The following is a 22,178-nucleotide window of genomic DNA, read 5'->3' as shown; positions in this document are numbered from 1 at the left end:
ACTTATACTAGCCTATGAACTTTTTTTCTTTACACCATTCTGTGACATGATGAGTTAGATTTTGGGTGTTTAGAAACTTTTTAGCATTTTGACGTTGTGATATTCAAGTGCATGATCAGTGGACTTATCCTGATGAATGGGGACTGATCAGTTTGAGTGCTATCAAATTTTGTGGTGGGGAGCACCAAGTGTAAAGTGCACACTTGTTATGGGCAACAGGAACACACTGATGGTATGAAGAACTGGATATTTATAAAACAAAAAACCTGGTCCTTTACTAGTTTAAGAAGGACTGCTCCATCCTTTCACAAGTCTTAAAATAATTAGTGTTTTATTATTTTTTAATCCTCACCAGAGGAATATTATTTTCAGTGCGTTTCAGAGAAAATGAAAGGGGGAGAGAGAGAGAGATGGGGAGAGAGAGAGACATATCGATTGGTTGCTTTGCGCACCCACCCCCACCAGTGCCAGGGATCAAGCCTGCAACTGAGGTACATGCCCTTCACTGGGAATCAAACCCGGGAGCCTTCAGTCTGCAGGCCAGCACTCTAACCACTGAGCCAAACCTGATAGGGATCAAGTAGTGTTTTTAGAACAGAGTCAATTTGTTCATGTTCAATAAAAATGTAAATGAAAATAAATGGCTTCAGAACAAAACTAAAGTAGACAAGGGCATCTGTTTAGATTCCTCGAGTAAGCCCTGGCCAACCCAGCAAAAAGAATTAGTAAAAGAAAATTGGCACTGCAGTAGGCACATAGTTCAAGGGGCAGCGCACTCGGTTTTACCTCTCTCCTCTCTCCCCTCATCCAGTTTTTGGCTAGAGCTATAAGAAGAGAATTTTGGCCAGTTAGGTCCATGACCATCATCACAAGTCTGACTACACCTTCCCCTTCTCTTACAAAGAGGTGTCCCAGATTCAGACCTCTGCTCTTCCACATTCTGATAAGGAACAGTAGCTAGACTTTCCCCGAAAGCCTGAGGCCTCAATAACATTTCCTTCCCTGACAATACCAAAAACATGTGAGATCTTACGGGTTGAAAAGGCTTAACTCAGAGGAAAGTGACATGTCAGGAGCTCATAGTGACTCAGATGAATATGAACTTGCTTTGTAGTTATTTTCTGAGTGCTGAACCAGGACAGCCAGCTGGTCTGACCAGAGTATCTATCAATATCTGGCAGCCAAGGTCCATAGATCCACTAGCTCCCATAGAGAAGGGCAAGGTCAGCTCAAAGAAAAATAATTTAGAAAACACATTAATATATTACTAATATTAATAAAAATAATGTGAGATGTTAAAGTCAATACAAATGAAAGACTTCCCAGATTGAAATACTCAGAGGAAATGACGGAAGGGCATTCAGTCTCCTTTGGCAAATGAGGTACAGACTGAGCTGGGGAAGGGTGGTAGTGGGTGGAACCCAGCACTGCAATATTATGCAGAACTAGTCTGCTAACATTACTCACACTGCAGCTTACAGAAGCTGAGGAAGATCAGAAAAAGACCTGGATGAAAAACAGGCCACGCTCCTCACTTACAATATTTATTAGTCTGGAAAAAGGACCCAGGCTACACCCCACCCTTTCCCAAACCACCTCCCTGAATCAAGGGACAGGATTCAAAGGAGTTGTTTCAAATAAGCCAAAATGTATCTGAGGAAGAACAGTCATTCATTTCTTAGACCTCACCTTACATGTGTTTGCCAGGGAGAGAGGGGGACAGTGAGAATGGTAGATAGACTAGATGAGGGGAAACAGGATGGGCCCTTTTTTGTCACAGTTTGGGCTCAGGGAAGGGTTGACATAAACAGGTATTTTCGAAAGAGGGGATATAAGAGGAGAGGCAAAGGAAGGTCAAGGGCTGGGTTCACCCAGATCACATAGCATTGTACAAAGAACCAGGGCAGCAACTTGGGTTCTTGGGCTGGAACAGGGAGTTGAGGACTCAGCACCTAGAGAGGAGAATCCCAGGACTTCTTTTTCAATCCTACTGTGATTAGAGGCAAAAGCCTCACTTCCTTTCCCTTCAGAGAATTCAGAAAGGTCTGTCTGAAGGCAAGAGGGCATGGTGACAGACGTATAGCTCCAGCCCAGGCTAAGTTTCTCCCCATTCATTTCCAAAGGCCCTGCCCAAGAGAACTAAAGAAATACAGAGTCCCAAGATTCTGTTCCTGCTCCCCAGGTCCAAGAAAGGGGAGTGGAGACAAGGCACAAAGATCCTGGGTACAAAGGTGAACATCAGTGTGGCTAAATATTATTTTGGGTGAGGGAAGATGCATGCCCTAAAAGGGATGCCTTCGTTCACCTGGTAGGTAGCTGGGCCTTTGCTAGCAGCAGGAACCACAATCAAAGGGGCTCACAGAAGTGGCCTGCAGAACAGGTCTTATTCCTAGAAGGACAGGGAAAAAGCCTGTTGGTATGGCACCATCTTGGGTGGATGACAGAGGGCAACTGGCAGACTACTCCCGCAGACAACACTCCTGCCTCAGCTCCCAGTGGTTCTGTTGACTCCAGATGTTCCCCATGGCTGGAAATCAGGGAGGAAACGTGTTGTGTTTCACATGATCAGACACTGTTCGCCATTGGCACCTGGTGGGCCCGACAGATTGAGGGCATCCAGGTCAAAGTTGAGGCCTGGAGGCTGGAGAGAGATGAAGGGACTCAGATAACTGCTCATATTTCAGGTCAGAGCATCTGAAGGTTCATCCCCAGTAGCTACAATTATCACCTCAGGTGGAATCACTAAAGGTTAAAGAATTCTGGAAACCTGGGCTCAGATTAAAATCTAGAAGATATACTCACCATCTCCCCAGCCAACTCTTTTGGAGGATGACCCAAATCCTGTAGCTGGAAAATAAGGAAAGAGGAACATAAGACAGAGAAAATCCCAAAAGACAATACAGAGCTAAAAACAAGAATCTGAATTACGGTCTCTCTGCTTTCTCCTGAGGACTATGCTATGTGGCCTCCTTTCCAGATGCATCCTCCACCAAACACCCAACCTGACAGCACCAGTGGACAGACAGCAGGAGGAGGCCTCACCTGCTGCATAAGATCCAGCACCGTCTCAAAACGAGCCTTCTGAGTGGCCTCACTGTCTGTGAGGGTCTCTGCCTCAAACTGCTCACATATCTTGCCCATGACACTATGTTGTTCCTGATATTTTTCAAACTGTTCTGGAGGTAGAGATTCCCGGTGACTCTGCAACCATTCTGGATACTAAGAAAAGAGAAAATGGGTGGGGAAGAATTATGTGAACAATGGAAAACGAAGGGCAATAAAATATGAAGAACAATAAAGTACCAAGGGGAGAGGAACATAAAAGAAAAGCTAAAGAAACTAGTTCAGCATGAGAAATAGCACTGACTCCAGCCAATCACCTGGCTATGCTAGCTAGCATTTGTCACCAGAGGATGGCAAACTTTTCCATGAAGGGCCAGAGAGTAAATATTTTAGGCTTTAAGGGCCGCATATGGTCTGTCACATACTTTCTTTTTTCTTTGTTTTTGATTTTACATTCTTTAAAAATGTAAGAGTTGTATTTGGTCCACCCAGATCCTGGTCTGCACTATTCATTTCACACTTGATTATATGCTGCTCTATGTAACTGAAAAGCTTCCATTCCTGTATTTTATCTCTTTTAATAGAACTATAAACTCTTTCACAGCAAAGACCACCATTTAAATTACTCTTAAGTTGTTCATAGCAAAAGGCCAGTAAATTCTCAGTGAAACCTTGTTAGAGAAATGAACAAAGTTAGAAATGCAAAAAGGGTCTGATCAGACAACTAAAGAATATTAAACCAGTTTACAGCAAACAGGAGCTGAAGGATTTCCCCTTTACCTTAAATATCCTCAGTGTGACAGAGCTTTCTCTTAGAGACACAGCTCCTCTCCAACTCTCCCCAATCCAAATAAGTAATCATGGGAAAAAAACAGATGGACTTGCATACTCAAGTTTCTCTCTCTCTGCGGGCTCTAAGCAGACAAAGTAGTCCGCAGAAGTTGATACAATGGAGAATAAGGAGGAAAAGCAGAAACAGAAGCTCACAAACCTTTTCTGTGATTTCCTTCAGTGATGGGTACAGCACATCCTTGGACAGTAGGTTCTGCATGATACTCTGCATGATGGGGAGGATGTTTCCTTCACCATCCCCTTCATCCATGCCCAGCCCTTCCATGGCCTTGGTCAGCTCCTCTTCTGACATGCCTGAGTTCTAGAAAGGACAGGAGAGAGGTGAGCAAGTATACTGCCTTCTTGGGATGCTTACTACCTTTAGGTGGGAAAGAACTATTTAAACTTGCCTGTAGCAAAACAATGAGGCAGGGACAGACTTGAGATGATACCCAAGAGAATCTGTCTTTGAGACTCTGCTGGTGAAGTGTCTGAGAATGGGGCCCTTGTGGTTCCCTACCTCCTCCCCCTTACCTGCAGATCAGTGGCATTTTTAGCTAGTCCACTTAGTGTTTCCTTTAGGCAGGAAGTGAATTCTTGTTGGGAAGTTGCATCACTACCTAGGAGAGATCAAAAGAGCCAAGGTCATTTATGATTTTAACTCTTTGCTTGCCTAGACTGACCTAGACCGAGCTTGGATATGGAGCACTTACTAGGGAGTCATTAGCACTCCAAATTTTTGAATGCTCTACGGTTATCTTCAGTCATTTTCACAAATCTACATGGACTGTGTGTTAGTTTGTGCTCCATGATGACACCCACGATAACACAACCTTTGAAAGGATCAGTTTTCAATAATACTTCCTATTATGGTTTACCTATCTCACCCCTTTCATCCCTTTCACCAGCAGGATTCCTATCCCTCCTCCCATCTCCTCTCCACCCCATGGCAGTGGTATCATGATAGCTATCAACTTTATTAAGAATTTTGGTGGTCTCAAGCAACGATAACTTAAGAGGTTTAAGATATTTCCACTTGTCTGGGCCCTGCCTCACCCACTCTTCCAGCAGCCTCTGAGAGCTTTTGGAACTGCTCCACAAGGTGGGGCTCTTCTTCAGCCAACTCCTTCATTGCTTTCTCGAACTCTGCAGTGGCTTGGGAAGCCAGCTCACTGTCGAATAGTTCCTGGAAAAACTTCTCTTGGGAGGCGAAGAGGGCATCCTGCAGGAGAGGAGTGGCCAAAATGCATCTCTTGGCACCACACTGCCTCTGACCTCTGACAAAAGCCACAGGCAGAGGCTCTGGGAAATACAGTGCCCCTCTCATACCCACCTCTACTGGACATTCTAACCACTTCTCTTATGAGGATAGCAAAAAAGATATGGAGCCACTGAGGGAAAGGTATGGAGTGGCATTCCCAAACCAATAATTTAAACTTGCTCTTTTCTCAAAGAATTTCCTTGAGATCCACTCCACCTCAAGTCCCAGTTTCACAAGGACTAAGGCCTGCAAGAGCACTCAGCAATGTGAGGTCAAGTCACCCTCCTCCCCTCTGGCCCACAGGGGCCTGCCCCACCTCTGCTCAGAGCTGAATGCCATCCCCTCCCCTTCCCTTAAGCAGGTGAAATTTATACTTTGGCAGTGTCTCCTGGCGATCTCTTCTGGGGCCCTGAAGCATCAGGGGCCGTGGTGGTAGGAGGGGGTGCTGGGGAGGGTCTGGCCTTATCGAAATCATCAAGAGCACCTTTAGAGACAAGAGACATGGTGTGTGTGTTGGGATGGATGAGGAGGCTGGGGGTGGGGTTCTGGCAAAACACTGGGAGAACAATTTTTCAACCTGCCAAGTTCCCTAAATTTTTCTTTTTTTTGAGTCTCCCTATTCTGGCCCACTCCTCAGTAAGCCTCCCACTTCCATCCCCATTACCTAATTTACTGCAATCAAAGGGGAGAAAACACCTTAAGGTAGAACAGGCATCTCAGAACTGGGAGGATAATAAAGAGAAATTCTGCAGAAACATCTCTGTCTACATAGTGCCTTCCCTGCCACACTCTAATGATTCCCTACAAATCCTACACATATATCCAACAGGAGTAGAGAACACAGATACCCTTAATCCCCCTGAACTCACTCACTCTGGAGCCCTAACGGAAATAATCTTTGCCAAGAAAGCAGAATCCACAACATGTCCCACCCAGCTTCCCACAGGGAGACTCAAAAAAAGAGAAAAATTTAGGGAACTTGGCAGTTTGAAAAACTGTACAAACTGCACTCAATGGAAGGGCATTAAACTCTCTCTCACCCTCCACTTCGGCCCTCCCTGGGCAAAGCTCCTAGAGCTCCCTCGAGCCGCCTCTGCAGAGGACTGCGTGCCGAGTCAGTCACTTGGCACTGTTCGCCGTTTCTGTCCATCCTCCGCCTGCCTATCTCTCTGTGACAAAAAGATTGGGCAAGACAAAAATTTTCACCTCTGCCCTGAAAAGCGTGTCCTCACTACCGCTCTGCTTGCCAGGCCCAGGGGGAGAGCCTTGGGCTCACTCTGGGCAAGACACCAAGAGGAGCGGAGGGCATGGCCAAGGAAGGAAAGAACATCCACCCTCGCCCAGGAGGGAGAACTCTGTTCCCCTGAGACCTTCCCAGCCTCAGTTTTTCAAAATAATGGGAAGGGAGTCGGCTTCAGCTGCGACGGAGGGAAGAACTGGAAAGGGGCCTGTGAGAAAGGTGCAAGGACTGGGAGAAGGAGAGGCGTGTCTTTTGTGTTGAGAAGACAGGACACTGCACAGAAGGGCGCACTAGGGGTTTGTAAAGAGTTAAAGCAAGCAATCCGTGAGTGTCCGCTTCGCAGTAGCCCAGGACAGCACGCTTCTGCGGGCGGGAAGTTAGGTTTAAAGACCTTACTAATCTAAAGTGAAGGGCTTTGGAGCCGGACCTGGAAACGCCGTCCTCTGGGTTACCGTTCTCCCCCGCAGGCAGACCAGCGGTCTGGGCCCTCAGAGGCCCGAGGAGAGCTCCCCAGCTCCCGCCGCGGAAGGGAACCTGAGATGTTCTCCCGATTCGCAGTCAGACCCTCCGCCTCCGTCCGATCTTTGCACAGCCTCCCCCGCTCCGCCCCAAATATCTCAGGTTCACTTAACGCCCTGGATGGGTCCTCACACCCGCCCTCCTCGGGTCTTTCCATTACGGGCTCTTACTTTCCAGAAGCTCTTCCAATTCCCGGTCCGCGTCGGCTCCGGCCCCACAGTCGCCCTCCGCGGCAGCCATCTTGCTACCGCCGCAGCGCCGTAGGAGGCGGGACTCCGCGGCGCCCCGCGCTCCACCCCTTCCGCCTCTGCGACCAATGGTAACGCGGGTTAGGGCAGGGTCGTCATTTTTAAAGGGACAGGAAGCTTTGGAGTTTTCTTTTCGGCAGAGCCATTTAACAACCGAGGGGATCTTGCCGTTATCTTTTCCTAGGGTTTTTACTGGCCTGTCCATTCTTTCAACTTCCCGCATTATCCACAGAAGCAGCTCTTCTATTATTTTTCGCAGCACTCTGACATACTATATATTTTACTTATTTATATTGCTCACGTTGTCTTTCCTTCCCCTTCGCCTATCCCTCTCCCCCTACAATTTCAGCACCCTGATGGCAAGGATTTTCGTCCCGTCTCAGAGCTGCATTCTCAGCTCCTAGGCTAGGGCCTAAAACTTAGTCGCCGCTTACTGGCTCTCCCAGACCCTTCTATGAAGCGCATTTCTCTGCAGAATCTAATGGGCATCTCGTTTCCTGTTCTCCACTAGAACTGTTAGACTGAAGGATACAGGGCAGGGAACTTAGAACTTAATGCTGGTTGAATCAATTCAGGCAGGAAAAATGACTCTGGGACCTTGAACTGAGCAAAAGGGCAATTTGAATGTAGTAGTCATAGCTCTGCCTTCCTTGATCCATCTTCTCTGTACAAAACCCAACCTCCAATGGAGTGAATTTGTGGAGACCCACATAGAGATAACTCTAGACAACCCCTTCCTCCTCTGGATTGTTCTAGTCAGATCTGTCAGACAGAATACATACACTGCCTCAGACACAAATCTATTTTAGCACTTAGACGGCATCTACTGTTGTTTAAGACCCGCACAGTGGAGGACAGATACATCAGGACCAGCTGTAAAGAAGCTGGCTGGGGATTAGGCTGGAGGTAGTACTAGACACACACAGTAAGAATGGCACAAGGTCTTAAAGGTGTTTTAACAGAGGTAAGGGTAAAGTGCTATAAAGCTTAAAAAGGAAAAATTGCATTAAAATGAAAAAAATCATGTCATGACTTTCATCCTTAGCTTCCCAAACACACACCTGAATACTGTTTCAAGCACCAGATTGGCATGTCCTTTCTCCTTTACAGACAGGGCACAGACTTGTAAAATCATACCTGTGCAAAACTTACTGTATTCTTCCAAGCACAAGTGGAGACGACATTATGAACTGGGAGTCTGAAGACCTAAATTCTAGTCCCAACTCTCACTAAATTACTTTGTTAAAAACCCTTCACCACTCTAGGCCTCAGATTACAAATATGCAACAATAAAGTTGGGACTCTAGGGTCCTTTTCAATTATATTCTATAATCGAGTCCTTGGATTAACCTCTTTCTCCCCAACACCTGTAACAATCTATTACAGGCTAACTTCCTCATTTAACTCCAAACTGCTTAAATGTGTGTCTAACATGATTATAGTTATATCAAGCACGTTAAAAATATATCAGGCATTTCTATTGGCTTTTCATTAATGTAGTAATATAAGCATGTTGATAAGGAAAATACTTATGGTAACTGAGAAAATTAGGATGGAGTTGAAACCAAGCATGGTTCTTCTTTTGCATTATTTCTTAAACTTGCTTTTACTTTTGTTTTTTTACTAGATACTCCTAACACCTTATTTCAGTATTTCTTTACCTCCTGCCTTTTTAATGTGCAGTGGACAATGTTGCAAAGCAGTAATTTATAGCATTTTCTTTTTTTAAAATATATCTTTATTGATTTCAGAGAGAGGAAAGGAGAGGGAGAGAGATAGAAACATCAATGATGAGAGAGTCATTGATCGAGCCCGCAACTGGGCATGTGCCCTGACCGGGAATCGAACCCTGATCGCCTGGATCCTAGGTCGACGCTCAACCGCTGAGCCACGCCTGGCCGGGCAGCATTTTCTTTTTATCACTGTTTATCTACACTGTTTATTAACCATTTTCGAATTCTTACCTGGTATTCACAATAATTGCACGTATATCCATTTTGTTCCCCCAATTCCATAAACTTCAAGAAACATGGATTACTCACTTTTTTCATATCCCCCAGTTCAGAATAATGTTTATGTTTATATGCAAAGTTAATTTTGTAATTTAATTTTTAAAGTTACAAAAGATACTTCTTTGGCCAAAATTTATCACCAACTTGCATATATTTACAGAAAGAATGTTTATAACTTGAGAAACTGTTATCAAAGTAAGGCAGGCATAGTTTGGGGATACTATGTTTAAGAAAGCAACTTTTTTTAAAAAAATATGAATTTTTATTGATTTCAGAGAGGGGAAGGGAGAGGGAGAGAGATAGAAGCATCAATGATGAGAGTCATTGATCAGCTGCCTCCTGCACCCCCCCCCCCCACTGGGAATTGAGCCCCTAACCTGGCCATGTGCCCTGACCGGGAATGGAACCCTGATCTCCTGGATCCTAGGTCGATGCTCAACCGCTGAGCAACACTGGCAGGGCAAAAAGCAACCCTAAAGCTAAAAATATATAAAAGCCTGTGCTCTTTAAAAATCTTTTTAAAAAAATAGGGAGATAGAAACATTGATCAGCCTCCTCCTGCACTCCCCCCACTGGGGACTGAGCTCACAACGTGGGCATGTGGCCTGACTGGGAGGCAAACCGGCGACCTCCTGGTGCGGGGGATGATGCTCAACCCACTGAGCCACACAGGCTGGGCAAGTCCTGTGCTCTTGGACAGAGGGCTTCTGTTTCTAGTTCATCCTCCAAGCACACTTCCCCACCTGTACAATGTAGGCTTGTTATTCATTGCAGCACTGATTATAATAGCCAAAGGCTAGAAATAACCCTAATATCCATCAAGAAAGCAACTTACACCCTAGGTAGTTTTGCTCAGTGGTTAGAGCGCCTGTCCTTGGACTGAAAGTTCTCCGGTTTGATTCCAGTTAAGGGCAATGTACCTCGGTTGCGGGCTCAATTCCCACTCAGGTTGGGGCATGTGAAGGAGGCAACCAAGTGATGTTTCTCTCTCTCTCCCTTCTACTCTCTCTGAAAAGCAATGGAAAAAATATCCTCAGGTGAGGATTAAAAAGAATTTAAAAAAAAAGCAATTTATATAAATTATGGTAAATCATACATGGTACACTATGCACAGAAGTAAAAAAAGAGTGAAGCTCTCTAATATACTGATATGAGAAATAAACCTCTAAAATATGTTAAGTGAAATAACTACCAAGGTGCTAAATCATTAAACAGTATGCTTCCATGTTTTATTCTTTTGTTAATCCTAACCTGAGGATGTTTTTTCCATTAATTTTTTTTAGAGAAAGTGGAAGAGAGGGATGAAGGGACAGAGGGACAGAGAGAGAGGGAAACATGGAGGTGAGAGACATATCAATTGGTTGCCTCCCACATGCTCCCTGACCAGGGCTGGGGATCGAACTGCATGTAGGTGCCCTTGACCAGGAATCAAACCCGAGACTCTTCAGTCAGCAGGCTGATTCTCTGACCACTAAGCCAAACCTGCCACGGCCATACTTCCATAAATATATATATCAAGGGGACAGGGAAGAACATGTCCACACCTGCTCATAGACAGATAAAAATCTCCAGAAGGATAAGAAAGCTAATAATAGTGGTGACTTTTTTGGGGGAAGGTGATAGGAACTGTATGGCTGAGGAAAGGGGTGGCAGAAAGACATCAGAGAACAGCTTTTTACATTTACTGATTTTTTAACTATATGAGTGTACTGTGTATTGACAATATGATTTTAAAATGAAAATAGGTATATATTTTAATCCAAGGCACAATATGTCATTCTACTCAGTCTTAGCACACAGCAAGCAAAATACTATATTGGCAATGTAACCATCGTAATACAATGCATTTATTTCTAACTAATCTTATATATGTATGTTACATGTAAAACATCTCAAACAGTGACAAACATGATAGGTGCTCAATAGATACTGGCTATAATTAACAACAGATGAAAGGTTGCCGTCAATAATGGAACAGGGGAGTTATTTGTTTTCCACCATTCTCACAGCAGTTTAATATATCCTATGAAAAATGTGTGCTTATTTTAAACAATGGGTATTTACTACTTCTGTAATTAAAAATAATTATGGAAGGAAAGATATGCTTTGGTAGGGCAGCTACATGAACTGAGTAGGAACATGAAAGTGTCCAGGAAATAAATGGCAGGCCATAAAAGTCTCACAGTAATTTACTTTATTTAGTGTGAGAAACAAAAAATAAGAACAATGATTGTAAAGAACAAATAGATAAAAAGTGATGTGCATTTTTAGAAAACCAAATAGCTTCTTTTCAGACTTTAAGTTTCTGGGCATACAGAGGGTACCTGTCTAGAAGTTTAGAATGTGGGATGGCTGAGTTTGCTGTGATGGATCCTTTCTAGCAAAAAGGATACAAAGGTAGTAGGGAAGAAAAAGATTAGATTAATATTGAAGGAATTTACTAAACAAATGTTCACCACTGAGTTTTCATTTGTTCCTTGCAAGAGCTAAGCTGGGAAGGCAGGTCCAACTGTGACCACAACTGTAATGACCTTGAGAGAATGAAATGTCCTCAGAGGCAAAAAAAAAAAAAAAAAGTCAAGCTTAGCCATGGAACAAAAGAAAAGAACATTTGATTTTAGGGCAGGGAAAGCTAAATGTCCATTTGAAAGGTAGTTAAGGAACAGGGAGTGAGAAGGATATAGAGACTCATTCTCGGGGGTAGGAGTTTGAGGGGAATATGTTGACTGACCCCATACATACAAAGGGGGCCTTAGCGAAACTGCAGAGGACTGATCCTTAAACCAATCACATCTTTGCCAATCTCTGTCACCTGTGGAAGAGGAAACAGGAAAAAGTTAGGGGTTTGTGAGGGTGAGAAGCCTAGAAAGCTTACTCTCTCCACTCTTCAACCAGCACAGTAAAGTGCTTTGTCATTGTTAGTAACTGAAAAAGAGCAGCAGGAGAAGCTCTAGCTTTACCCAGTATCACTGCCTCAAGGAGGTAGGGGCAAATGTAGGAGAAAAAGGACCAATGTGCTTCTTTCTCTTTCCCCTTCCCTCAAAATCCTAGATGCATTTCTTGAGGACAATACTTACTGTAGTGACCCTGCAGATTTGACCCTTGAATTCAGGGGAGTAGCAGGCCCCACTGAGTGGACACTTCTCCACTGGTTTTCCACGATAGATGGGCCGATAAGATGATGCACAGATGTCAAAAGGGTTGTGCATGTCATAATTAAGTTGGTAGGCATCTGTGGGGTTCTTCTCGCAGGCAGCCAGGATTTTTCGGGTCTGAGAGAGGGAAGGAATATTTTATTTAAGAGAACTGAAAGCTTCACATAACTCAAATGATCTCATCTTCATGGTTTAGTTTCTTTGACGCAGGATGAAACTGTGTGGAACACAGACTACATCCTCTGTACAGGACATACATGAAGGGGTAACAATGACCTCTCCTGTGGTATCAGGCTTTCCCCTTCTCAATACCAAAGATGCTCCATGGATCTAGACCCATACTCCTCTACCAAGTCTGAGAATGATCAGGGTCAGGCCTGAACGAGTTAGAACTGGTTTTCATTGCCCAAGAATGCTTTTGGAGAATACAATGGGACACGTATGTGGAGGCTAGTGGTGACGGTAACAGGAGATATGGAGCTTAAGGACAGGCATAGGGTTATTTTCAGGTACAATGGAGCTATTCTAGGTTGCCAGTCACTCTCACACTGGCGTCATGTCTGAATAAGTTATTAGTTGTTTCCAGGAACAAAAGGAGGTACCAATGCCAATAAGTAAAAAAGAGCCAACATTTTGTTGGCTGCTTTTGTTGAATATCATCAGTGCTTTGTCAGCAGCAAGGGCCTTGGTCTTCTGCTCCTCCACATAAGAGCAGATCTAGTTCTCTTTGCTCACTGAAGGAGTTCCTATCTACCTGTTGAGCCACCTCCGGCTTGGGCCCGAGTTCCAATAGGCGCCGAGCAAAGGTGGCAGCTGTTTTAAAGTTCTTGAGCTTGAAGAAGAGGTTGAGGGCTGTCCGCAGCACCAGGATCATGTGTACAGGCTGGAGGTTTGAGTGGGTGAAATAGGCTGCCATCTGGTGGACAGAAAGAGGAGCACATGCCAGGCTGATGCAAAAGTTGAGACAGGTCATTCATAGCTGGTACACATGCATTAAAAACACACACAGATAAAAACAGGGCTGGCTATACAGCAGAGAAGTCTTCTGCTTTCTAGTATGGAAGACTGATGAGAGGAGGAAGAAGGGTGGAGAAATACATTCTCTCCTCACAGAAATGAGACCAAATTTCTCTTACTCCCCAGACTGAGATCTGGGTTTGGAATTAAAGAATTTAGACCTAATGGAGGATGATGGGAAGGACGCTTCTTTACTGCTCAGAGGGTCAGAGATCTTACCTCACAGCTGCGTTTCTGCTGTTCCAGAGTCTCTTTTGGCAGCTTCTTCCTTTCTATCTCCATGGACAAACCCACAATGTACTCACGGCAAATGGTGATGAGCTGTTGGGCCTGGAAGGAGGGGCAAAGGAAGGTCATGGTACAGAGGCAAGAATGTGGGGTGCCCATGACTAGGACAAGTAGCTATACCCCTCCTAACCTCTGCAATCTCCTGTTTATTGTCCACAACAAGGAGTGGAACACTGAGCAAAATGGAACGGAATTTTTCCACAGCCTCCTCAAACTTGCCAACTGTGGTGAGCTGGTAGCACAGTTGCAACCGTTGGATAAGGTCATTAAGTTTCAGGCCCACAGCTGGTACACCATTCTTCAGCCCTGCATCCTTCCTAGAAAGGGAAAAGGAGGAAGAAGACAGACAATAATCAGGAGCTCACGAGGATTCAACTTCTTTTTCTGGCAACATAATCACTGTGAAAGTAGTTTGGGGATAGGATGCAGAAGGTGTAAACCAAACTTCATAAAGTGGCAAGCCAAAGATCTTTTCCTATTAGGAAACCTCAGCTTTGGGGTAATTGTGACTGTCCCTGAGGCTAGCACCTGAAATATCTATGCCATGCTGAAAGAGATAAAAGCCAGGAGCAAGGGGCCTTACCAGTTGCGATTAGGGTAGCCATACATGGAGGGCAGGCAGGGCAGAGCCTGATAGGTGGTACGACCTCGGGCATAGGTCTGTAGGAACAGTTGCTTGTAGGGACCAAACTGGGTTACCCCTACCTGGTCATGAAGGAGCTGAAATAGAGGAAGCAAAAAACATAAGGATTTTGGTCCTACCACATAAAAACTAAGTACCTTGGGCAAGGTACTTAACTTCTCTGTACTTGTCTCCTCATCAGTAAATTATACTTAATTATAGGACCTACCTCATTTAATAATACCTATGAAAGCATTTAGGATAGTGCCTGGCACACAGTCAACAGTGAGTAAATGTTGTTACAGTTGTGGTGGTTATTATTGCTATTAAACACATGGCTTAGTGTTCAAAACATATCCCTGTTCATGAAGGGATGCTTACTTCACTGATGGGAGCCAGAAAGCAGGCTGTACAGTGAGTGGAAGATGGCTGGAAGGATTCACCCTAGGAGATTACTAAGCCAAATGGAAAGCAGATAAGAGGAAGGCGTTATGAGACAAGTTCCCTCAGTTAAGACCAAGGGTTTCCATGATAAATACATGTCTCTGCCCTTATGGGTGGGATAATTTCCATTTGGTTAAGGTGAGTTAACCATCTCCCTGGGACCCTAGTTGAGACATTCAACAAAAGCCAAAGTTACTTTAAGACATACCCTCATGGCCGTTTCAAAAGAGCCTGCCAGGATGTGATCAACTGGAAGCTGAGAGTTATTGCACCAGATCTAAAAAGAAACAGAAAATCCAAGCCAAGTGAAATCTTGCTGTTATTCTTCCCAAGCTAAGCTACTCTGTAACAGTACTCCTTACACATCAATCAAATATAGCCATCTCAGCCCATAGGGCCGTTTCCCTGCTTACCTGAGTTGGGCTAGTTCCCTTGGTGGGGGGCACGAAGAACCCATCCTCAGCCCCACCAGCTGCCCCAGGGGCTATATCCTGGGGGGAAAACAAAAAGTGAGTCATTTTTAAGCCATTCAAGCACTCTGTCCTGATAAATCTAAACAGAGCCCGAAACCTTGTTCCAAGTCTCTATGGGAGAGGAGGGGTGGTGATTGTGGGAGAAGACCCTCAAAATAGGAGCAGCTTCACAAGTAACAAAATGATATACCAAAAGCTTGCTGACAAAAAAGCTTGCTGCCTTTTCATAAGCTGCTACTGGCATAACCCTTATCTCATTCTTCTTTCTTTCTTTCAAATGGGAGATAAAATAGCAGATGAGTGAAGTGTAGACCCCCTTCCTTTTGGGGACTTCAGGACTGGGGTGGGCTTCCACAGGGAGAAAGAGAGAGAACTTTACAAGGGTAAGAATCCCACATACCAGCTCGGGAGGGAGCTCTAGATCTTCTTCTACATCCCAGCCACCTCCTTCTTCCTGTCCCTTCCCAAGAGCATCATCACCCAAACCTTCTGAAGCCTCCACAAACCCATCTGTAAGGAAAATCCAGGCTCAGAATAGATCCTTGTAGTGACACAATCTTAGCCAAAGAAAAGCAAAATGTTGAGATCCTTATTAGTTCCATGGTTTGGAACTCTGCAGAACTGCCCACTACCCACTCCTAACCCCATCTGCCCAGACCAGGCCTAGAATAGTATTCTAACCTTCATCCAGCTGCAGCTCCGCATCCTCTCCCCAGCCCTCAGTACCAACAGTGTCAATGTCAATATCAGCAGCCAGTGCTCCTCCCTTCCCTACAGGACAGGACAAAAAGAAACTGGTTACAGTCAGGCAAGTCTGAGATATGGCCTCCTCTGCAGGCAAGTGGGATCCTTACAAAAGCAGGTGATAAGGTTCTGTCCACTTTTTGTTTATTATTTATTTTTGTAATATATAAATTATGCTAGTTTCAGTAGGTTTCACAGAGAGAGGGAACAGAAAACAGAGGGAAACAATTGGCTTTCCTGCTACCAAAAACTGCCTCTTAACCATTTTTTTACTTACCAACCTTTGGCTACAAACTTTAGAATTTCTTGCTGGGATGTTTGCTAAGTTATCACTACAGTGTGCACAGGGCATGAGGACACAGGGTCGGTTAAAGGAGATGGAGGAAAGAGCAGAGCTGAGCACAAAATGCCTAAGGGTCTATTTAGGCTCTAAGTCAAGAGAGATGACTTAGTAGATATATCCAAGACAGGAGGAGGGTTAAGGGTGGGGACGATGGCACACATCTGCATATACTCACATGACAGAAGTTGAGGTAGCTGACTTTGTACCTTTAACATTGTATGTTATTAGTAAAATACTAAATGGAGAGTATTACTACATATATGGTAAAACCTAAAGAAATACACCAAAATGCTAACAGTGGTTGTTAGAAGCATGGACTAAGAGATATCTCTCTTTTCCCCCGCCTATTTTCCAAATGTTAAGGATTTCATAACGCTTTTATTTAGATTTTAAAAGACTATATACCGTAAGTCTGTTTGGAATCTCAGTGCTCCATGAGGCTTTATCAGAGAAAAGGACAGGAGAGCTGACGGTATTCTCCAGGACAGTTCTTCATAAAATAGACAACAAAAATGCTAGGGGACAATTGAGCACTTACCCTTGCTGGCAATGGAGCCTTCAAAGAACCCTTTGGACACAGTCAATAAGGGCCAATTGGTATCCAATGGCATGATAGGTGCAGGTGGCTGAAGCAACTTGGCCTTAGGGTCAATATCTGGAATCTGAAAGGTAGAAGGGTAAAAGCAAACACCTCTCAGGAATTATGTAGGGAAGGTTATAGAGCCTCAGGTAGGACAGTGACATTCATAGGTTTAAAATGTCCCAAGATTTCAGAGTTAATCCTGTGATCAGAGACACTCAAGTAAATGAAGACTCACTGTCTCCTTCTCTGGGTCAAATGTCTCCTTCAGGCTCTCAGCTTCTTCATCTAAGCCATGGGTAGCAGCTGTGAGATAAGCCAGTGACTCTAGAGAAAACAGACTCTGTGGTTTCAGGTACATTTCCAAGTGAATGCTTCTGTAGGTAGGCAGACTCAAAGATGCCTCCCCCCGCCCCCCAGTGATCCCTGCCTCCTGGTATTCAAGTCCTTGCAAAATCCCCTCCCCTTAAGTGAGCGCTGGACCTGTTGACTTGCTTCTAATGAACAGAACATGGCAGAAGTAATGAGAAGTAATGAGACGTCAATCTTGAGATTAGGGTACAAATACTGTAACTTCTGTCTTGGGTACCCTCTCTTATTCACTTGCTCTGAGGAAAACCAACTATTGTGAACTGCACTACAGAGAAGCTTATATGGCAGAAAAATGCCATCTCCCAGCCAATAGCCAGTGAGGACCCGAGGATTGCCCACAGATATGTAATGAGCACAGGAGCGGATCCTCCCCCACTTGAGCCTTGAGATGCCTACAGCCCTGGCCAACATCTTGATTGCAGCCTCATGAGAGGTACTGAGACAGAGGCACCCAGCAAGCCATGCTGCATATTGAAACAGTCAATGTTTGTTGTTTTAAACTACTAAGTTTGGGTGCAACTTGTTACACAACAATAGATAACTAATAAGAGGTGCTTATCCTTAAGATCTATCATCAATGTTGATAAAACCTGGAAATCATTGCTAACTCTTCTTTGAAATATGTTATTTATTTACTTTAGAGAGCAAGGAAGGGAGAGGGAGAGATAGAAACATCAATGTATCAACATCGATTGGCTGCCTCCTGCATGCTTCCTGCTAGGGATTGAGCCCGAAACCCAGGCATGTGACCTGATGGGGAATTGAACCATGACCTCCTGGTGCATAGGCTGATGTTCGACCACTGAGCCACACTGGCCCGAAACTGACTCCTCTTTTAAACATCCCACATCCAGTCCTTCAATAAACCATGCTGTGCCCTGCCCGGTTCGGCTCAGTTGCTAGACTGAAGGGTCCCGGGTTTCGTTCTGGCCAAGGGCACGTATCTCGGTTGCAGGCTAGATCTCAGGCCTTGGTGGGGGTGCCTGCAGGTGGCAACTAATTGATGTGTCTCTCTCACATCGATGTTTCTCCCTCTCCCTCTCTCTCTCTCTCTCTCTCTCCGCCCCCCTTCTACTCTCTCTGAAAATGCAATGGAAAAAATATCCTCGGGTGAGGATTAAAAAATAAACCAACCAACCAACCATGTCGATTCTACCTTTATCTGCTAAATCTGACCATTGTGCACCCCTTCACTGCTAGCACCTTGGTCCAAACCACATCTTTTATATTTCTTGTTCCCTAATGTAGCTCATGTACTAGTATAATGCTTGGTATATAGTGACGTCTTTAAAAAATATCCTTGGAATAAATAAATAAATAAATAAATAAGCGAGCAAAACCTCCAGAACCGAATAAAAGAATAAAATTCCAATGGTATCCAACCAACTGCATTAACTAGGGTGCTTGCTCCAGGACCTTTTAAAACCCTCTAACTCCTCCATGACCATTAAATACTTCCCTAAGAGTGCATGGACAGACTGAATATTCTGGCTGTACCTCCATTTGGCTTTGAAGAAAGTCTTCTGAGTGTGGTAGAAGCATATGGTCTCTTCTGAAAAACTGCACAATGAAGGCAAATCCCTCACCACTATACATAAATAACTCACCATGAAGAGAAAATCCTTCCTAAGGCCCCAAAGGAGCTGGTGAGTCTGGATAGATACTTACTCTGCCCACAGTTCTTTAGGATCCTCACTCGTTCTGACACATCACCCAGGTACAGGGCATTCTGATAATGGCCACTCATGTCCTTTCGGATCTCAGCTGCACCAAGTCAGTAAGAGACACCAAGTTAGGTTTTCTCTCTTAAGTTTTCTCTCTCTCTCTTCTATACCGTCCTCCTTCCCCCCAAAACCCCTCTTCCCACCCTTAGTTTCTGTGGCCTCACCAATCTTCATCATCTTGCGAAGTTTCTCTAAGTTGCCAGTGATAAGATACAGGAAGGAAAGTCTGTCAAAGTTCTTGGTGCGCTGATAACACATTTCCACAATCTGGTGGTTCCCCTGTAGCAAGGCCACTTCTCCCAGCTTTTCCCAGCAGTTCTTGTCATCCAGGGCTTTGGCTGCTTCCAGAGCAATCTAAAAAATCCCCAGGGTCAGAGTTAACAGGATGGGTACTGTGGCTCTAAACCAGGGACTATAGTCAAAGTGTTTGCCTCTAAATAAATCTCCCAAGGAACTCTCTATACTTTCAATCACACCTAACTTTCAATCTAATTGTACTGAAAATCCTACTAACAAATATAATCCCTTTGGAGCCATAGATAAAAGAATTACATCACACTGTCCTCCTCAGAAATTTATATTTTTACAAAATTATCTCTTAGCAATTGTTGATTCCATAAAGCCAATTCTTTCTTAGCTACATTATTTCCTACTTGCCAAGTCTGAAGATCCACAGGAGCTTTAGGAAAGACAGGAGAAATAATAAAAGAAGGAAGTTCCAAACTGAAAAGTCAACATTCCTAAGCTCTCTCCCCATTTAAAAATAATGACGCCCGGCTGGGCGTGGCTCAGCGGTTGAGCATCATCCTAGGATCCAGGCGATCAGGGTTCGATTCCCGGTCAGGGCACATGCCCGGTTGCGGGCTTGATCAATGACTCTCTGATCATTGATGTTTCTATCTCTCTCTCCCTCTCCTTTCCTCTCTCTGAAATCAATAAAGATATATTTAAAAAAATAAAAAATAATGCCTGTAGCCTGGCTGGGCGTGACTCAGCAGTTGAGTGTCAGGCCTAGGATCCAGAGATTGTGGTTCGATTCCCGGTTAGGGCACATGCTCGGGTTGCGGGCTCGATCCCCAGCTGGGGGTGTGCAGGAGGCAGCTGATCAATGACTGTCTCATCATTGATGTTTCTCTCTCTCTCTCTCCCTCTTCCTTCCTCTCTCTGAAATCAATAAAGATATATTTAAAAAAAAAAAAAATAATGCCTGCAGACTCTAGGCCAACATTTAATAAGTAATCATTCATCTAAGCAGCCAATCAGCAAGTCAAATGTCAAGAAACTAATGAGATTTTTCTAATTCCATGCTATATTGCTCCTAAACTAGAAATTATTGAATTCAGACAAAGTGAGCATGAAAACAATAATAGAAATGACATGGCAGAAGCAGACAGGAAAAAGTAGAGATGGGCAAATAGTAACAGAAAGACAGCTTTATCTAACAAATAAAAACATTAAAAAAAAATCCTAAATTCTATTATACTGGCTAAAGAAGCAAGTCCAGAATAATGCCTTCACAATGCCACCCTAACCCTCTGACCTTCTCCACACTGATACAGAGCTTATAACCACATTGTCCTCACCTCAATGTTTCCACACTCCAGTGCCAGACTAAAGCGAGTTTTTTCATCCTTGACAAAATGCAGTGCCACTTCAGGATAGCCCTTCTTCTGGAGATAAGCAATAATAGACTGGCCTACCAGTTTGGCATTTCTTACCATGTGCAGTACCTAGGCATTTGGGGTGGGGTAGGACAGGAAATAGAGATTACTTATAGGAAAAAAGGAATACTTCCCCTCTCAATGCTCCTAGCATGTTTTCTTCTTTCATACCTCATCATATTTTCTGTTGATCAGGGCCAGCTTGAACTTGAACTCAGTAGGATCAATAGTGAGCACACGAGGACGACATTCCCTATCTAGGCAATATACATTGTTGCCCTTCACCCTTGTGACATAGATGGGTAAATCCAGAGTTCGAATGATCCCATAGTCCCTAAGAGGAGTTAGAGAGCACAACTTTCAGTGAGTAAGGGGGAAAACGCAGCCTGTAAAGAAATGGAACAAGCCTAGACACAGACTTTTATCTTCTCATTACCCTTTGGTCAAGTGCCATTTGAACAATGGTATAGATGGGAAGTGATTCAAAATACAGCAGAACTAAATGCCATATTTACTTATTTTATTCTTTTGTATGAAATGGGAAAGATACGGCAAATAGTATGATCTTTCATTATAAGCTATTAATTTGGGAGTTTACAAACATGGCAATAGGAATCAGACCTAAAAGTTCATTCAAGTTCTGATATATAATCTCTAGGTCACTGTGGACAGTTAATTCCTTCCTTATAAGGTATAAGAGAAAGTAGAAGAGAGGTAGATATGAAGAATTCTGACATACAAATAAATGATAAAAAGCATAAAATAAACGGAATGGAAATAAAAAAATTACAAATTAAAACTTATAGGTATAGCTAACATAAAACTTGATGGAAAATTTATAGTGTCGAATGCATATACTATATTAGAAGAAATACTGAAAACTAATGAGCCCTAATGCATATATTAGGAGAAAGACTAATTAATAAGCACCTACCTCAAAAACTTTGTTCTTTTTAAAGTTAAACCAAATAATGTACTTAGAAGAAAATAAAGCCAATAGTAGCAATTAAGAAACAGAAAACAAAAATACAATAGGAAAGATGGTGGCAGACTGAGTGGAAGCTACACTGACACTCTCCTAGGACCAAACTGGAATTACAACTAAAATATAGAAAAACCATCCTGAATAATCAACTGCAACTGAAGATGAGCTGGAGAGCATCCTCGTAACCAAGGAGACCCCATAGAGACTGGCAGAAGTACGGAGGCACGAGAGGGCTGGCTGGGGTCCCACAGGCAGCCGCTGAAGGTCTGGAGGGATATCTCAGCTGTGGGGGGTTCCCACTGAGGACTCTGGGGCCTAAACCACAGGCTGGGCTTCCCAGCCCAGAGCACCAGAACTGAGAAAGGTACCCACATAACATCTGCCTGTGAAAAGCAGCTGGGTTTCTGTCTGCCAGCTGCAAGTGCAGCTACCCTCTTAAAGAGCCAATACACAAAGTTTCGTGTGCAGCCACTCACCTTGGGCTCCCGTAGAGGGAGGACAGAGTGGACTAAAGCTGTGTGAGGAGAATCTAGGGTGTGGGCTCTGGAGATAGGGCTCAGAGGGCACTACTCTGGATTCCTGTGCCAAGTCATTCC

General features: G+C 44.0%; 2 protein-coding genes across 2 annotated transcripts in view; both read right to left on the bottom strand.

The window, feature by feature from the left end:
• Nucleotides 1-312: 312 nt before the first annotated feature.
• On the bottom strand, nucleotides 313-7,216 carry PEX19 (peroxisomal biogenesis factor 19). The gene is made up of 8 exons (XM_081122385.1): nucleotides 7,085-7,216; nucleotides 5,530-5,639; nucleotides 4,951-5,116; nucleotides 4,429-4,514; nucleotides 4,055-4,216; nucleotides 3,043-3,219; nucleotides 2,803-2,847; nucleotides 313-2,641 (listed from the first exon to the last, which is right to left on the bottom strand). Exons 1-8 carry the CDS (start codon nucleotides 7,152-7,154, stop codon nucleotides 2,558-2,560), a joined length of 900 nt encoding a protein of 299 aa, XP_080978511.1. The 5' UTR covers nucleotides 7,155-7,216; the 3' UTR covers nucleotides 313-2,557.
• A 4,137-nt stretch (nucleotides 7,217-11,353) lies between these two features.
• Nucleotides 11,354-22,178, bottom strand: part of COPA (COPI coat complex subunit alpha) — a 46,430-nt gene continuing 35,605 nt past the window's right edge. Inside the window, exons 18-33 of the mRNA XM_081120836.1 lie at nucleotides 20,769-20,931; nucleotides 20,520-20,666; nucleotides 19,101-19,290; nucleotides 18,881-18,976; nucleotides 17,079-17,167; nucleotides 16,799-16,922; nucleotides 15,855-15,944; nucleotides 15,574-15,683; nucleotides 15,114-15,191; nucleotides 14,909-14,977; nucleotides 14,218-14,354; nucleotides 13,765-13,951; nucleotides 13,566-13,676; nucleotides 13,084-13,245; nucleotides 12,252-12,446; nucleotides 11,354-11,986 (exon numbers count right to left, since the gene is read on the bottom strand). Of these exons, the coding sequence (XP_080976962.1) occupies nucleotides 11,927-11,986; nucleotides 12,252-12,446; nucleotides 13,084-13,245; nucleotides 13,566-13,676; nucleotides 13,765-13,951; nucleotides 14,218-14,354; nucleotides 14,909-14,977; nucleotides 15,114-15,191; nucleotides 15,574-15,683; nucleotides 15,855-15,944; nucleotides 16,799-16,922; nucleotides 17,079-17,167; nucleotides 18,881-18,976; nucleotides 19,101-19,290; nucleotides 20,520-20,666; nucleotides 20,769-20,931 (2,008 nt within the window). The 3' untranslated portion in view covers nucleotides 11,354-11,926. The remainder of the gene's footprint in view (nucleotides 11,987-12,251; nucleotides 12,447-13,083; nucleotides 13,246-13,565; nucleotides 13,677-13,764; nucleotides 13,952-14,217; nucleotides 14,355-14,908; nucleotides 14,978-15,113; nucleotides 15,192-15,573; nucleotides 15,684-15,854; nucleotides 15,945-16,798; nucleotides 16,923-17,078; nucleotides 17,168-18,880; nucleotides 18,977-19,100; nucleotides 19,291-20,519; nucleotides 20,667-20,768; nucleotides 20,932-22,178) is intronic.

This window comes from Miniopterus schreibersii (assembly GCF_964146895.1).
Source record: "Miniopterus schreibersii genome assembly, chromosome: 19".
In the NCBI taxonomy this organism is placed as follows: domain Eukaryota; kingdom Metazoa; phylum Chordata; class Mammalia; order Chiroptera; family Miniopteridae; genus Miniopterus; species Miniopterus schreibersii.
This window is presented reverse-complemented; position numbering and strand designations above follow the sequence as displayed.

What these genes read in the sequence shown, in the direction of transcription:
- PEX19 (XM_081122385.1), bottom strand. Translation starts at nt 7,154, where the DNA reads ATGGCTGCCGCGGAGGGCGACTGTGGGGCCGGAGCCGACGCGGACCGG. An exon ending in ATTGGAAGAGCTTCTGGAAA is followed by an intron (nt 5,640 to 7,084) that starts GTAAGAGCCCGT and finishes TTGTCTCTAAAG; the next exon opens with GTGCTCTTGATGATTTCGAT. An exon ending in TGCTGGATCTTATGCAGCAG is followed by an intron (nt 2,848 to 3,042) that starts GTGAGGCCTCCT and finishes CTTATTTTCCAG; the next exon opens with CTACAGGATTTGGGTCATCC.